The sequence below is a fragment of the Phytophthora ramorum genome (genome assembly GCF_020800215.1).
Source record: "Phytophthora ramorum isolate Pr-102 chromosome Unknown Phyram_PR-102_s0023, whole genome shotgun sequence".
In the NCBI taxonomy this organism is placed as follows: domain Eukaryota; phylum Oomycota; class Peronosporomycetes; order Peronosporales; family Peronosporaceae; genus Phytophthora; species Phytophthora ramorum.
Genome location: NW_027150669.1, coordinates 130250 through 144056, shown reverse-complemented (window position 1 = coordinate 144056; position 13807 = coordinate 130250). Strand labels below are relative to the sequence as shown.

General features: G+C 56.9%; 6 protein-coding genes across 6 annotated transcripts; 5 read left to right on the top strand and 1 right to left on the bottom strand.

Moving 5' to 3' along the window:
- Window positions 1–549: 549 nt before the first annotated feature.
- On the top strand, window positions 550–3861 carry KRP23_14864 (uncharacterized protein; the record flags this gene model as incomplete). Its single annotated transcript, XM_067885738.1, has 2 exons — window positions 550–3420; window positions 3484–3861. 2 exons carry the CDS (start codon window positions 550–552, stop codon window positions 3859–3861), a joined length of 3249 nt encoding a protein of 1082 aa, XP_067737020.1.
- Window positions 3862–5253: 1392 nt separating this feature from the next.
- Window positions 5254–6261, top strand: KRP23_14863 (uncharacterized protein; the record flags this gene model as incomplete). Its single annotated transcript, XM_067885737.1, has 1 exon — window positions 5254–6261. One exon carries the CDS (start codon window positions 5254–5256, stop codon window positions 6259–6261), a length of 1008 nt encoding a protein of 335 aa, XP_067737019.1.
- An 857-nt stretch (window positions 6262–7118) lies between these two features.
- Window positions 7119–8027, top strand: KRP23_14862 (uncharacterized protein; the record flags this gene model as incomplete). The annotated part of the gene is made up of 1 exon (XM_067885735.1): window positions 7119–8027. One exon carries the CDS (start codon window positions 7119–7121, stop codon window positions 8025–8027), a length of 909 nt encoding a protein of 302 aa, XP_067737018.1.
- A 655-nt stretch (window positions 8028–8682) lies between these two features.
- KRP23_14861 (uncharacterized protein) lies at window positions 8683–9507 on the top strand (the record flags this gene model as incomplete). Its single annotated transcript, XM_067885734.1, has 1 exon — window positions 8683–9507. The coding sequence occupies one exon, from the start codon at window positions 8683–8685 to the stop codon at window positions 9505–9507; it is 825 nt and encodes a 274-aa protein (XP_067737017.1).
- A 646-nt stretch (window positions 9508–10153) lies between these two features.
- Window positions 10154–12154, top strand: KRP23_14860 (putative dipeptidase B; the record flags this gene model as incomplete). The annotated part of the gene is made up of 1 exon (XM_067885733.1): window positions 10154–12154. The coding sequence occupies one exon, from the start codon at window positions 10154–10156 to the stop codon at window positions 12152–12154; it is 2001 nt and encodes a 666-aa protein (XP_067737016.1).
- Window positions 12155–12316: 162 nt separating this feature from the next.
- Window positions 12317–13245, bottom strand: KRP23_14859 (uncharacterized protein; the record flags this gene model as incomplete). Its single annotated transcript, XM_067885732.1, has 2 exons — window positions 12317–12860; window positions 12983–13245. 2 exons carry the CDS (start codon window positions 13243–13245, stop codon window positions 12317–12319), a joined length of 807 nt encoding a protein of 268 aa, XP_067737015.1.
- Between the last annotated feature and the right edge of the window lie 562 nt (window positions 13246–13807).

Below are 13807 nucleotides of genomic sequence, written 5' to 3'. Positions count from 1 at the left end.
GTTTTTATAATTAAGTCCGTTTTGTATGGATAAATTCGCCTGTGAGACTTGATGAGGTTGACAAATTGAGAGCGAAAAGTTTGCCAAACCTGTGAAATAATACGCCACTAAATATATGTTTTCACAGGCTTTTCAAATTCTCGCTCTCAATATTTGTCGATTTCATCATACTTTTTGCAAGTGATTCTCAGAACGAATTTTCGTTCCGCTCTGAATTTGTCCACTCCATCAAATCTCGAAGGTTACCTTGTTAAATGAATAATATTAAATTCTGGCCGAGCTCTTCTAGAAAACTATAATGCTTCAGATTGAGAGCGGTCGAGAGACCGCTCTGAATTTGAAACGGATTATCAATTTTAGGATCCGTTACCCGACATTTGACTTTCCGAGCCATTTAAACAGCAAAAGGGGAGTATCGGCCGACATGATCTGGCGCAAATTCCATAAACATTTCCGCATTTCCGTGGTGTAAACATTCGATATTGAAGGTTTTCCAGCGACGTTGGAATAGATTGTCACAGGTAGCTCTACCAGTTCCCGAAATTCACGATGGGGTCAAAGGTGTCGATGCTGGTGCTGTCGCTCGGGACAAGCGGCCTGTTGCTGCTGGCTGCGTCCAGGCTCAGTGACGCCGTGGCCAGCACACCGACCGTGCCGTTGGCCTTCTTCGCGCTGCTGCCCACGCTTGTGTCCGTGAACGTCGTCACCGAAGGTCACGGCTGGGGCCTCTTCGCGCAGGTGTGGGAGTCGCTGGCCGCCATCGGCCGCCGGGCACAGGAACACAAGCTCACACCAGCCGAGACTCTGGCCGCCGCGCGGGCAGAGCTCTTCAAGGCCTTCAGCGAACGCTGGCCGCAGCACGGCCGCGCGACGCTCAGCCGGCCACTCGGGCTCAGCAGCCATCGGCCCGAGGTTGTATCGTCCAGCACGAGTGGCAGCTCGCTGTACGAGCAGGTTCAGGGCAGCTTGAAGGACCACGTGTTCGGCCGGAGCGCAGCCGACGCACCCGTGTACCTCATGGACCCGGTCACGGGATACTTCTTGCGGGCCACGCAGCATCGCAAGCTCGTGTTCACCAGCACGCCCAACTCGTCGTGTCTGTTCCACGTGGAGAGGGGCAAAACCCACCACTGGGGGTTCCGAGCCGTGGCCACGCAGAGGTACATCGGCCAGAACTTTGTACAGAAAATCATCGCGACCAGCAAGAAACTCCACGCCTGGGAAGCGTTCCGTGTGCTGCAGAGGCCGGGGGATAAGGGTGTGGGCACTTGCAGCCCGCAGGTTTACTTGATTATGTGTTCGGCCAGGTTCGGCAAGGGCATGTGGCTGGCCAATAAACCAGGGTCCACAAGTTTTGCGCACCCGCAAGTTCCGACGAGCAGACGCACCAGTTTGAGTCAAGATACCGAAGAGGACTCGTTCAGTGAACACGAACGCAGCGGCCATGGGTCGTCTCGCAAACGTGGCGTGTTCTTGTCCAAGCAGTTTGATCACGCAGTCGGGCTCTTGTACAGCTCGGATTTGTCGTCGCTGCTGGCTGCAGCGGCGGAGGTGAGCTCAAACTCGGGTGTGTCGTCGACTTCGCGCGCGTTGGCCCGAGCACAGACGGCGCCGCACCTGACGGGTGGACTGCTGCAAGCGAAAGGCACTACGTTCCAGGCGCCGATGCTTACGAGGTGGGATCTGGGTGATGTCCGTCTGCCTTGGCTGGAAGCTGTCGTGGATGCGAATGCAGCTTCTGGACGGACTCCTTCATTCTTAGAGATGGCTGAAGATGATATGACGGAAGTGATGACGGCACGCATACCTGGTTCAAGCGTGCACGAGTTCCTGGAAATGATAGCCCCGCGCAGTACACGTCTCAAATGCCAAACTGAGCGGTCAGTACTCACCCAGTCTGCGCCGGTGCGATCCTCTGCAGCTGCAAAACCCGCCAACTCGAGCAGCGAGAATGGAAATGAGAATGACATGCTTCGCGACTGGCATTCGCACCCGCGCTTTGGACTGGTGCGCGCCTTCAGCTATCGCCCAGATATTGGCACCCTGTCGACGCCTCCTACTACGGGTAGCAGCAGGGGCATTGCCAGGACCGCAGTACCGAGTAGCATGAAAGCCGTGACAATCGAGCAGTATCATTCTTGCTCGGTTGAAGATGACCTGCTCGATCAAGGCGCGGAAAGTGGTCGTGGGGAGGCACCGCATAAAGCGGCGCTTCGATCCAAGATTTACACGCTCAGCATCCCTTTCAGCAACTGCTTCTCTATCGAAGTACTCGTCGATGTCGAAGATGTTCCAGTGACTGATGATGACACGAAGGAGCTGCTAACTGAAGAAAGCGCTCCTGGGCTGGATGTAGACGGCAAACACGCGAGAGACCCGGAACACCAGTCAACGTTGCAAATTCGATGGCGAGCAGGCGTGGTCTTCTCGCGTGATATAATGCTCAAGACACAAATCGAGCGTGGGGCTCTGGAAGGTGTGCGAGGTAGTTGTGTGACGGTACTGAAGTTGCTACGAGGCCAGAATACAAGACAGCTCTACGCGACCCCCCTGCCTGTGCGGCGTGGGTCGGTTTTAAGTGCCGATGCGCCTAATGGCGTAACTAAGGACATCGCCGTCGCGCAGGCTGCAAGTGGTGCTTTAGACTCAACGTCTGGGCGTGGAACGCGAGAGAAGCTACAGGTGAAAGGAGACTTGGCATTCCTGCCCCGCGCACTTGCACTCGAAATCACCAAGGGTCTCATTTCGACGATTAGCGATACTAATTCGCTCTCTGACAGCCTCAGCACGCTACCTGTTCACTTACCGTGGAGACCTTACAATCCTGGGCATTCATTTGCACACGCTTCGCATGCGAGCACGGTGCCCTTTTTTGAGAGCTCCCCCGAAGAATTTGCCCAAGTGCTCGAGGAAAACATGGGCACTAAGGTTACAGCCCAACTCTTTTTCGAGGCGCTGCTGTCCGACGCCTGTTCATTCTTCCGTCCTGCTCACGAAGACAGCGGGACCATGGATGTGGACATCAGTGCCTGGCGTGTCATTGTGGCAGCAGGGCAGTCGCGTGAACGAACGAATGGGTATATTCGCAAACAAGTTTTCCGCATGCCCCTGACGGGGATTCCTGGGGTCCATGTTGCCAAGGTTGAGGACTTCCAGTACTACGCACTTGTTAAGGCCCGAAGCTCGCCACCCTCGCCAGACCATATCAATGATAGCGGCCGGGGGGACAAACGATCTCAAAGTAGCAAAGCCTGCCAACCGATGTCGCTAGGTCGGGACAAGAAGCGACCGCCGTCTGGACTGGGGCAGCACAAGGACTCGAAGCCTCGCGACGTGAAGCCCCAGAGTATGAAGCCCCGACGTCTCGAATTCGGCATGAAGCTGTTTGTGCCTGCTTTGCCGGAAGGCTCCCAATTTTCGGTACGATTGCGTGATTCAGCCCCTGAGAAATGCTCGGCATTTAACTACTGTTTTTGGTGACAGATTGAAGTACTAGCGATTGTGGAGCCAGCAGAGGATGATCCGTCGAACAACATTCTCCGTATCCTCTTTGCGTCGCCTCCACGACACCGACACCCGGAGACGCGCGCGCATGCTGTGGTGAACCCGCATGTGGTGGCTGGCGTTTTACGCGGGCTGAAGCAGATCTGGAAACAAGTGGCTCATACCATGGTGGAAATCTGCGAGACCAACAGCGACTACGTGGTGTTGCCCCATCAACTCCAGCCTCCAGGACACTCGCCTCAAGGGCTCGATGAGCAAGAACTATATCTGCTACAGCAGTCACGAGCGAATCCGCATCTGCCGACACACGATGAACTGGCGTCGAGACTGATAGAGGCAATTGCAGCAGTGTATTGAAGTGAGAGAAGTGGCGTGTGAGTACAAATGCACGGAGTTTGATTGCACTCGCGCTCTTCTCCCTCCAAAGTGAAGCTCGCGATTCAACGTTGCTACATGACCTACATGGATCGATACGGTACGGAGCTGTCTACAAATCACTGAAGCTGTGCATGCTGTCGAAACTTGAGTCTTGCGTTGCCACCGATGCTACGTACACGCTGTGCTTTGTCAATGCAAGATTCACGTGCAGCCCGCCTAAAAACCGGCGTTTGGTCGTGACGACAGCACGAACGCCGGTTTAACAAGCTGGAAAACGCCCGATTAAAGTGTCTCGTTGTGCAGTATACATCCTTCACCTGCAGAACGATAGCGATAAATATTCCTCGTCTTGGCTGCTACTACCGAGTGAGCAGTACAAAAGTTGCATTCATTATTTTATTACGTAAATAATCCTGCCCAAAACCCTTGGCACGCGGCACTTTAGAGATTGCCCCGAGCTAACAATTGTCCAGGGGCTGTAGGATCGTGGCAGCGGCGGCGTAACGCGCGCTTCGTGTATTGACGATAGAATTTGGTCTCGAAATTTGGTTCATGGGGAAGTATGTTTACTACACATCTGTACTCCATTTATCCACCTGACATTATAAAAGAGAGTGCGGATCACTTGTGTCGTGCGGTAGGAAAGGCACGAGCGCGCCAACCACGACGATTGGGGAGGAGTAGGAGCCCATCAATCCTTCCCATGTAGGCGACTTGGCTGCCGCGGTGCAGAGCAGTACAATACCGCAGCGTTTTGCTCAACATCCGTGTTCGCCAAGGTCAGATTTCTCCATTCTGAAATGGGAGAAGAACGACTTCCAGCATGGAAGCTGTGTGTACAGACGCCGGCTTAAGACATTAAAAATAAACGCCGGTTAATCCGGCACGCGCTGGGTCGGATAAGTGGGAGCCCGCCTCAAGCACCGATCATTTGTGTCTATCGCTTGTATAATAAGTACTGTACTTCAGCAATCACCTTAGGCTTTGACGCACCTTTGTCGGCGCACGCTCGTAACGGAGCTGCCTCTAGAAGTGAGAGCGGTTTATTAAACGATATGTGGAGAAGTAAAAGTGGGGGTCTCTACTTCATGTTCACGTACCGGGTACACACACACACACATCAAGTCCAATCTCAAGAGTGCTCAACGTAAATCAAGGGCTCTCGAGTCACGACGAACGGCATAAAGGTGAGCACAGCACCAACATTGCATTGGAGAAGGGAAGGCAACAGATCTCTCTTTATATCCTTGTTCTCATGCCACGCTTTTCCTTGGAGAGCACACGCCACGGAATGCCCGCAGGCCTCCTCATTTTCGCTTTCGCGTTCCTGAGCTATCTTCGATTAATATCGACGAACAGTACAACGTTGTCATGAAACCAGCTGGACTCGCCTCGCTCGCCCTCGTGGCCACCGCTGCTACGCTCTTCTCCACGGCCCACGCCCACGGGAAAATGACTGAGCCGGCCTACCGGCAGATGTCCGAGAAGTACCACAAGGACTCGGGCGCTCTCATCAACATCGGCCTCAACGAGCTCCAGATCGCCCCCATCGAGGGTCTCTCTCAGCACAAGCAAGCCGATTTCCCTCCGTCCGCGACCTTCAACCTCCAGAACGGATGTCGCGGTACCGTGTACGAGCAAGGCAACAACGTCACCACTTTGGCGCCGGGTGCTGACTTCGACGTCAAGTGGAATATTGAGGCTCCGCACCCGGGCTTCATGAAGCTGAGCATCCTGAAGCCCAGCAAGGACTCGAAGGGCAAGATCACGTACAAAAGCTACAAGACGCTTCTGAACGTTGAGCCCTTCGCTGAAAATGGTGGCCAAGGTAGCACCACTGCCAAGATGCCGGCCGACGTCTCCGGCTGTGAGAAGCCGGGTGACTGCGTCCTGCAGTTCTACTGGCACTCGGACATTGCCAAGCAGACGTACCCGACATGTGCTGACATCGTCGTGTCTGGCAGTGGCGGTGGTACCACGACCTCAACATCGACCACAACTACAACTGCAGCCTCTCCGGAAGCTGGTAGCAGCACCGGAGGTGCACCTTCAACTAACACTTCTCCATCGACGAACTCCTCACCGTCGACGAACAATTCCCCATCAACGAACTCGACTCCATCGACAAACGCTTCTCCTTCGACGAACTCCTCACCGTCGACGAACACTTCCCCATCAACGAACTCGACTCCATCGACAAACGCTTCTCCTTCGTCGAACTCCTCACCGTCGACGAATTCGTCTCCGTCGACAAACGCCCCGCAATCGAACGCCTCCCCATCGACGAACGCTTCCCCGTCGGTGAACACTTATCCCAGCACGACGCCGGCCCCCCAGACCGGTGGAAGTGCCCGGAGCTCTTACAACTTCAACTGGTGAAGCAGCAAGGACCCCCACAGTCACAACCGGTGATCAGGGAACGACGTCTTGAAGAAAAGTCAGTGTTTTATTGCGTACAGTTGATCGATGGCCACCGTATCGTAGCCACAGCTTAATCAAAAAGTTTTCTACTTGAGGTGCCAGTACCATTCTCGAGCAGTAGCCTCGCCTACGATACTGCAACAGTCTGGGGTTAATCTCTCCCAGCAGTCAATCAGCGAGAAGGCACGCACGGTCTCAAGACAACACAGCGAGGAAGTTAATAACTAGCATGACTTATTAAAGTGAACGATCGGGGCACCTACCAGAAGGTAAATGATGAACCACAAAATGACAGACCGATCCCAGGAATCAGCTGTGCAGTCTCGGCACACGCATTGTCATGTGCTGTGCAAAGTGGGGCCAAACTCGCAAGTCGCATTACGACAGCCAAACACGGGATCAATTACCGATACAGCATCTAGAATGCCAGGCATTGGTCCTCACAGTCGAAGAGGAACGGTTGCAAGTCTCTCTCCACATCTTTATGCATCCACAACTTGCAACGCTCTCTCTTACAGAAGTGCATTGAAAGAGGGAGGTCCTCACCTCGCTGATCGGACCGGCTTGCTTTCCTGCGTCAGTGCTCACAATCTGTACCCCCATCTCACCCCCACGCTGCAGCATACCCTCTTCACCGCCCCGCCGCGCTTTTCCCTTTTACCTGGCTCAACCACATCGACCCTACAGGGTGGGGCCCTGACCTCGTGATCTTTTACTGAGCGCTCGGTCTCCTCTCATTTCCACTTTTGCATTCTCAAGCTATCGCTCCTCCTCTTAATCGCCCGGCCGATTAACCCGAACAGTGAAACGACACCATGCAGCCCACTGGAATCGTCTCGCTTGCGCTTGTGGCCATCGCCGCCGCTCTCTTCACCACGGCGGATGCTCACGGTCAGATGCTTGTGCCCGACTACCGTCAAATCTCGGCCAAGTTCCGCAAGGATTCAGGTGCCCTCTCTCAGGCTGGTGACCAGGAACTGCAGTACGCTCCCGTCGAGAACCTCTCGGGGCGCTCGCAGAAGGACTTCCCCGAGGCGGCGACCTTCAACCTCATGAACGGATGCCGCGGAACGGTCTACGAGGAAGGCAACAACGTCACCACTTTGGCGCCGGGCGCTGACTTCGACGTCAAGTGGATCATTCAGGCCCCGCATCCTGGTTACATGAAACTGAACATCGTCAAGCCGAGCAAGGACTCCGCTGGCAAGATCACGTACAAGACCTACAAGGTAATCAAGACGGTAGACCCGTTCGCTAACAACGGCGGCGAAGACGGCACCACTGCTACCATGCCCAGTGACGTCTCGGGCTGCGACAGCGCGGGAGACTGCGCTCTGCAGTTCTACTGGCACTCGGACATCGCCAACCAGACGTACCCGACGTGTGCCGACATCATTGTGTCCGGCAGCGGTGCTGGTACCGGAACCTCTACCACCACGGTCACCACTGCACCGACTACGGCGTCGTCGTTGGAGACCTCAAATGCCGGTAGCGAAGAGACGTCTGTGAGCGGCAGCAGCGATCAGACTACTCCTTCTTCCAACACTACTCCTTCGTCGAACACTACTCCTACGACGACTGCCCCGAAGGCCACGACTGCGACCCCGACGGCCACGACTGCAGCTCCCGTTGCTACCACGGCTCCTAGCACCTCCGTTTCTGAATCTTCCGTCGCGGGTGAATCGGACGGTGCCAAGTGCTCACGCCGTATGCGCCGCGATTAGATCTGAGCGGCGTACCGGTACATGTAGCAGAATTGAGTGTGGATGTTTTGTCACGTCGGCGTTATGTAGTTGGAAGCCAGTGGAACCATGAAAGCAACAGTCTTTGTCTCGGAAAACTTGCGGAGCCCTGCACTATCGACCTGGTCGGGTATGAGGACTAGGTTGTTGATGATCCTCTTGGCCAACGCGTAGCGACTTTGCACTTTCGAGGGTCAATCGGTGACTGTCAACGCACGCTCGCGTCCATGTGGCGAGCTGGAATGAAAAAGGTGGGATTTTAATCCGATGTTCGTGTCGAACAGCGAACACCCTCAGCTTAATCCGCTTCACATGGAGGCTCGGCTTTCATTGCAGCCACACGCGGGCTTTTATAACCTTGACGTCTCCGCCCGAGTACAAGCTGCATTACTTCAAGCAAACTTGGTAAATGTGCATGGTTGTACGCACCCTCTACAAACCCAACACGTGTTCGTGGGGATTGGCCAGTCATCTGATCAAGGAACAGATGGAAATGGGTCACATTGACGATTATGGAGAGCCCAGCCGGCCGTCTCACCGTCAACAAGCTCCACAATGACCACAGGTCGGCAGTCGGTCTTGCTGTTCGCTTTCATTTCTCAATCTCCATCCAGTCAAGCACATCGAACAGCAAACAATGCCGTCAACTGGACTTTTCGCAGCAGTGGCCGCCGCCGCGCTCTTCTCCACGGCCCACGCCCACGGTCAGATGTTGATTCCGGTCAACCGGCAGATGTCCGACAAGTACCACAAGGACTCGGGCGCTCTCATCAACATCGGCCTCAACGAGCTCCAGATCGCCCCCATCGAGGGTCTCTCCCAGCACAAGCAGGCCGATTTCCCTCCGTCCGCGACCTTCAACCTCCTGAACGGATGCCGCGGTACCGTGTACGAAGAAGGCAGTAACGTCACCACTTTGGCACCGGGTGCTGACTTCGACGTCAAGTGGACCATCCAGGCTCCGCACCCGGGCTACATGAAGCTGAGCATCCTGAAACCCAGCAAGGACTCGACGGGCACGATCACGTACAAAAGCTACAAGACGCTTCTGACCATCGAGCCCTTCGCTAACAACGGTGGCGACGACAGCACCACTGCCAAAATGCCGGCCGACGTCTCCGGCTGTGAGAAGCCGGGCGATTGCGTCCTGCAGTTCTACTGGCACTCGGACATTGCCAACCAGACGTACCCGACGTGCTCCGACATCGTCGTGTCTGGCAGTGGTGCTAGCACCCCGTCAACGCCTACCAAGGCCCCCTCCACACCTGTCTCCACCCCGAAGCCCACCAAGGCCCCTTCCACTCCTGCCTCCACCCCGAAGCCCACTACGGCCGCCCCCAAGCCCACTACTGCTGCACCTGCTGCTACCCCTGTGCCTGCTTCCAAGGGCCAGACCGATGCGTCGGTAGCAGGCGAGGCCGAGGCTGCCGGCAAGTGCGCTCGTCGTATGCGTCGCAACTAGAACGTGCGGCACCAATGTAGTGGTTGTATCTAGTTTAGACGTTCGTTGTCGTAAGTAAGAACGAGTAGCTGGGAGCATAAGCTTGACATCAACAATGCACGTTCCTCTACCAGAAGAAACCAACGCTTCAGCTCATCGCAGCTCGGTGGTCGTGGTCGCATGCCACGTCACACTTTTCAACGTAACGGCCCGCACGCCATCACGTTCTTCAGTTGAGATGTCTTACCACTTGCACCAACGCCAAGTGGTACTAACGCGGTTGTTTATTTCTGGCGGTGCTGATGTTGCTGAGCGCTTGCCACTGGACAATGTGAAGTGAAGAGGCGTTGGCGTTGGAGCTTGGAGTTCCAGTCTGGCGCATGCGATGCAACAACCCAAACTCCAGGGCGGAAGAAGTCAAGTTCGACTCGATCGCACGTTGCGAGAGACTCGAAGCGAGGCAATTGATGGCTGGAGCCCGTCAGTTTCGCGCCCTGGATTCGAGAAGCCTGCACCAGTACACCAACGCGGGTTGCAGCTCCAAAGGCGAGTGCGGACACGGGTCCTTTAACTCTCACTCTCACTTTCCGCTTGGACAGCTCACCTCGACGACCTCGTCGTACCAGCCCCACCCAACCCTCAAAGACACTCCTCACTCAAGCGCGGGATGAAGCCTTTCCGTTGGTCCCACCTTTGCACGACTGCTGTCGCGCTCGTGGTGGCTTCGCTGCAACAGGTTCAAGTCGATGCCTGCACAGCAATTGCTGTGACTCAAGGAGCAAGCGCAGACAACTCGACGCTGATCGCGCACACGGACGATGCCGGTGATGCAGCCTCTGATCTGCGCCTTGTTCGCGTTCCGGCGCAAGATCATGAGCCGGGCAGCAAGCGTGCCGTCTACAACTTCAACGGCGGATACCCGAGAGTAGTGGCGCCGGACCGTGGCCCCCACTACCAGCCTGTGCACGACCCACTAGCAGAGGTGGAGCAGGAGTACATGATGCCGCTTGGGTACGTCCCGCAGGTGGAGCACACGTATGGGTACTTCGACCAGGACTATGGCATGATGAACGAGGTGCAGCTCAGCATTGGCGAAAGTACATGCGGGGCCAAGACCGCCGGGTGGCCGCTGAATGTGCCTGGAGGCAAGAACATGTTCGGCATCGCAGAGCTCACCAAGATCGCACTTGAACGCTGTGCGACTGCGCGCTGCGCTGTGGGCACCATGGGGACGCTGGCCGAGAAGTACGGCTTCTACAGCGAAGACAGCGGAGATATGGCGAAACCAGACTTCGGCGACTCGGCTGAAGCGCTTGTCGTTGGAGATAAGCTGGGTGAGGTCTGGGTCTTCCACGTCATGACCGGCAAGGACGAAGCTGGAGCTGTGTGGGCAGCGCAGCGCGTGCCTGACGGTCATGTGACGGTGATTGCCAACGGCTTCACGATCCGTGAAATCGACCTGAGCCAGCCCGACTGGTTCATGGCCTCGAGTAATGTGCGCTCGCTTGCTGAAGAAATGAACTGGTGGGACCCGAAGGGGGACAAGCCCTTCGACTTCACTGCCGCCTACGGCTTTGCGGACAAGGATGCCATCGGCCCGCTTTACACTGGACGCCGCGTGTGGCGCGTTTTCGACGTGCTGGCTCCGTCGCTGCAGCTCGATGCCCGTCTCGGCAGCTTCTCGCAGTACGCCACCTACCCGTTCTCCGTGAAGCCCGACCGCAATGTGGAGATGTTCCAGATCATGGATCTACTCCGCGACCACTACGAAAACACGCGCTACGACATGACCAAGGGCTTGGCTGCTGGCCCCTTCGGAGCCCCTGTGCGATGGTCGGGTAGCCCCGGTGGCGTCATTGGCGGCTGGGAACGACCGATCTCGATGTACCGCACGCTGTTTGCCTTCGTTCTGCAGAGTCGTAGTAACAAGGGGCCGGATGCTGTTGGTGGCGTTGCATGGTATGCTCAGGATGCCCCGCACGGCTCGGTCTTCGTTCCGTTCTCCTGCGCGCAGCACGATGTGCCCAAGTCGTATTTGCTGGGCCAACAAAGCAAGTTCAACCCGCAGTCTGCCTGGTGGGCCTTCAACTTCGTGAACAACTGGAGTCTGCTCCGCTACAACTCGATGAGCATCGACATTCGAGGCAAGATCGACAGTTTGCAGAAGGAGGCCTTTGCCCGACGACGCAAGATGGAGAAGGAGGCGCACGAAAAGCGTCACTCTGGTAGCGTGAGTGACACCGAGCTGGTTACCCGCCTGCAAGCGCAGAGCAACGAGTTCGCGGAGCAGGTCGTGGCGCAGTGGTGGGAACTCGCATGGACGTTGGTGGCCAAGTACAGCGACGGCTACAAGACGACGGGCGAAGCTCCCGACCAGATGGCCTCGATCGGATACCCGGCTTGGTGGCTGCAGGCCAGCGAGTTCGCGACGTGGCCCGGCGACACCTTCAAGCCCAAGGCCAGCATGCGCAAGCAACTCGTGGCCGTTGACAGCGCGACGGCGCAGGGTTTCGTTCGACAGGCAGCGATGGCCGAGAACGTGGAGGTGGAGGGCCGGAGCTACCCTGTCGCCGTCGGCTGGCTCATGCTGGGAGCGGTGCTGGGCGCCGGCATGCTCGCGCTTGCTAAAAGAGAAAGTCGCCGTGCCGGCTACCATGCCGTGGCGTAGGAGCTCGCCCGCGCAATATCCATACTCAATAGTACATGACCACTGGACACACGACTTTATGAAACACATCGCGCGAGCTTCAGGCCATAGGAAGCAGTAAGCACCGAGATGACAATAGTTAGCAACCCCCACCACTCGTTCATTCCAACCTCGTTTGCCTTCTTACACCACCCACACGACAATGGCAACGCTCAGAACAAGCACAACTTTCCCAACAGCAGCACGAATCGCCAGCGATTCCGGCGGCTCGTAGGTGTGGCTGGAGCACCGCGAAAGCGTCTTGTTCTCGGCGTACACCCAGCTCCCAGACACGCACGTCGTCTCGGCGACCTTGGTGTCCGTGGACCCGATCTGCTTGGCCTCCTGGATCTCGCTCAGGCACCCGATATTCCCGCACACCTCGTCGAGGTAGAGACGATAGAAGTGCGAGTAGACGCACTTGTCGGCCACTTCCACACACAGAGACCGGCACGGCGGCAGCGGCGGCGTCGCGGACCCGCCTGTGCTGGCGCAGCTCACCTGCGTGCCGTTCACCTCTCGCTGGAAGGTGGTGGCCACCCACGAGAGGCAGTGGAAGTTCCACACGAGCTTGTGGCAGGCGGCCGTGTCCTTGAACTGCACTTGGTTGCCGAACGGACTGAGCGCCAGCGTCTTGGCGTCCATGTCCTCGCACACGCCCTGCTTCTCCAGCTGCGGCGTGGCCTCTCTGTTCATGCAGCAACAGGCAACAACAGGCAGCAACAGGCAGCAAGCATCAATAGGTAGGTCGACCTGTTTGTCTACAATCTGAGCACCAGAACGCCTCTTGCAAAGTAGTCGCGGCCGTACCTGGAGTAGCCGACGATAGGATCGAACAGGTACTGGCCGTTCATGATGGTGCAGTACTGGAGTCCGTCGCACTTGACGCAGTGCTGCGGGTCGAATGTTCCGACGGCGGTCGCGGCATCGACGCAGCCCCAGCTTGCAAACAACACGACAACAACGAGCAGCCCAGCACATCGGAGGCCAAGTCGAAGTTGAAGCCGCCGATGTTGAAGTGAGCTCGGCGCCACGTCGCCGCCAGCTGTTGCCTCGGCTGAAGGATGAGTCATCGCAGCAAAGAGCAACGAGCAGCGCAGTCCCTCTCGGTCACCAGCAAGTGTATGAAACGATGAACGCAGACTTTGGGATGCAGCAGGTCTCTCGCGGGGGGAACGGAAGGCGACGATCTGTGAGGTGACAACGACAGCAGCACACAATCAGCGGCGATAGCCCGGTGATGCTAGGTCCGCGGGCAAGACAGCGGAGAAGCCCGGGCGCACTTGATCAAGGACCAAGATATCGGCGTCGCGACGCTTGGGGCCGCGGCTGCAGCAATGAAATCGGGACGAGTAGCAAGAAGTTCTTGAAAATGGTTCCGAGGCAACCGAGTGAGGCACGTAGGCGTGCCCGAAGGTTCACGGCGCGATCCCAACATGTGGCCCTTCTCTAGAGGACCGCGCAGCGCTGCTCGGGCGTTCCTACTCGCCAGAGACCGGCGGGCGATTGAAGCATCGAGACGACTGGCTGGTTGGCGTCCACGGACGATCGTCCGCCCCCGGCTGCGTGAGCCATGCTGGTCAGCGGCGAGGATCGGCACGCGCGCGTGCTCCGCGACGTGCCATTGGCAGCAGC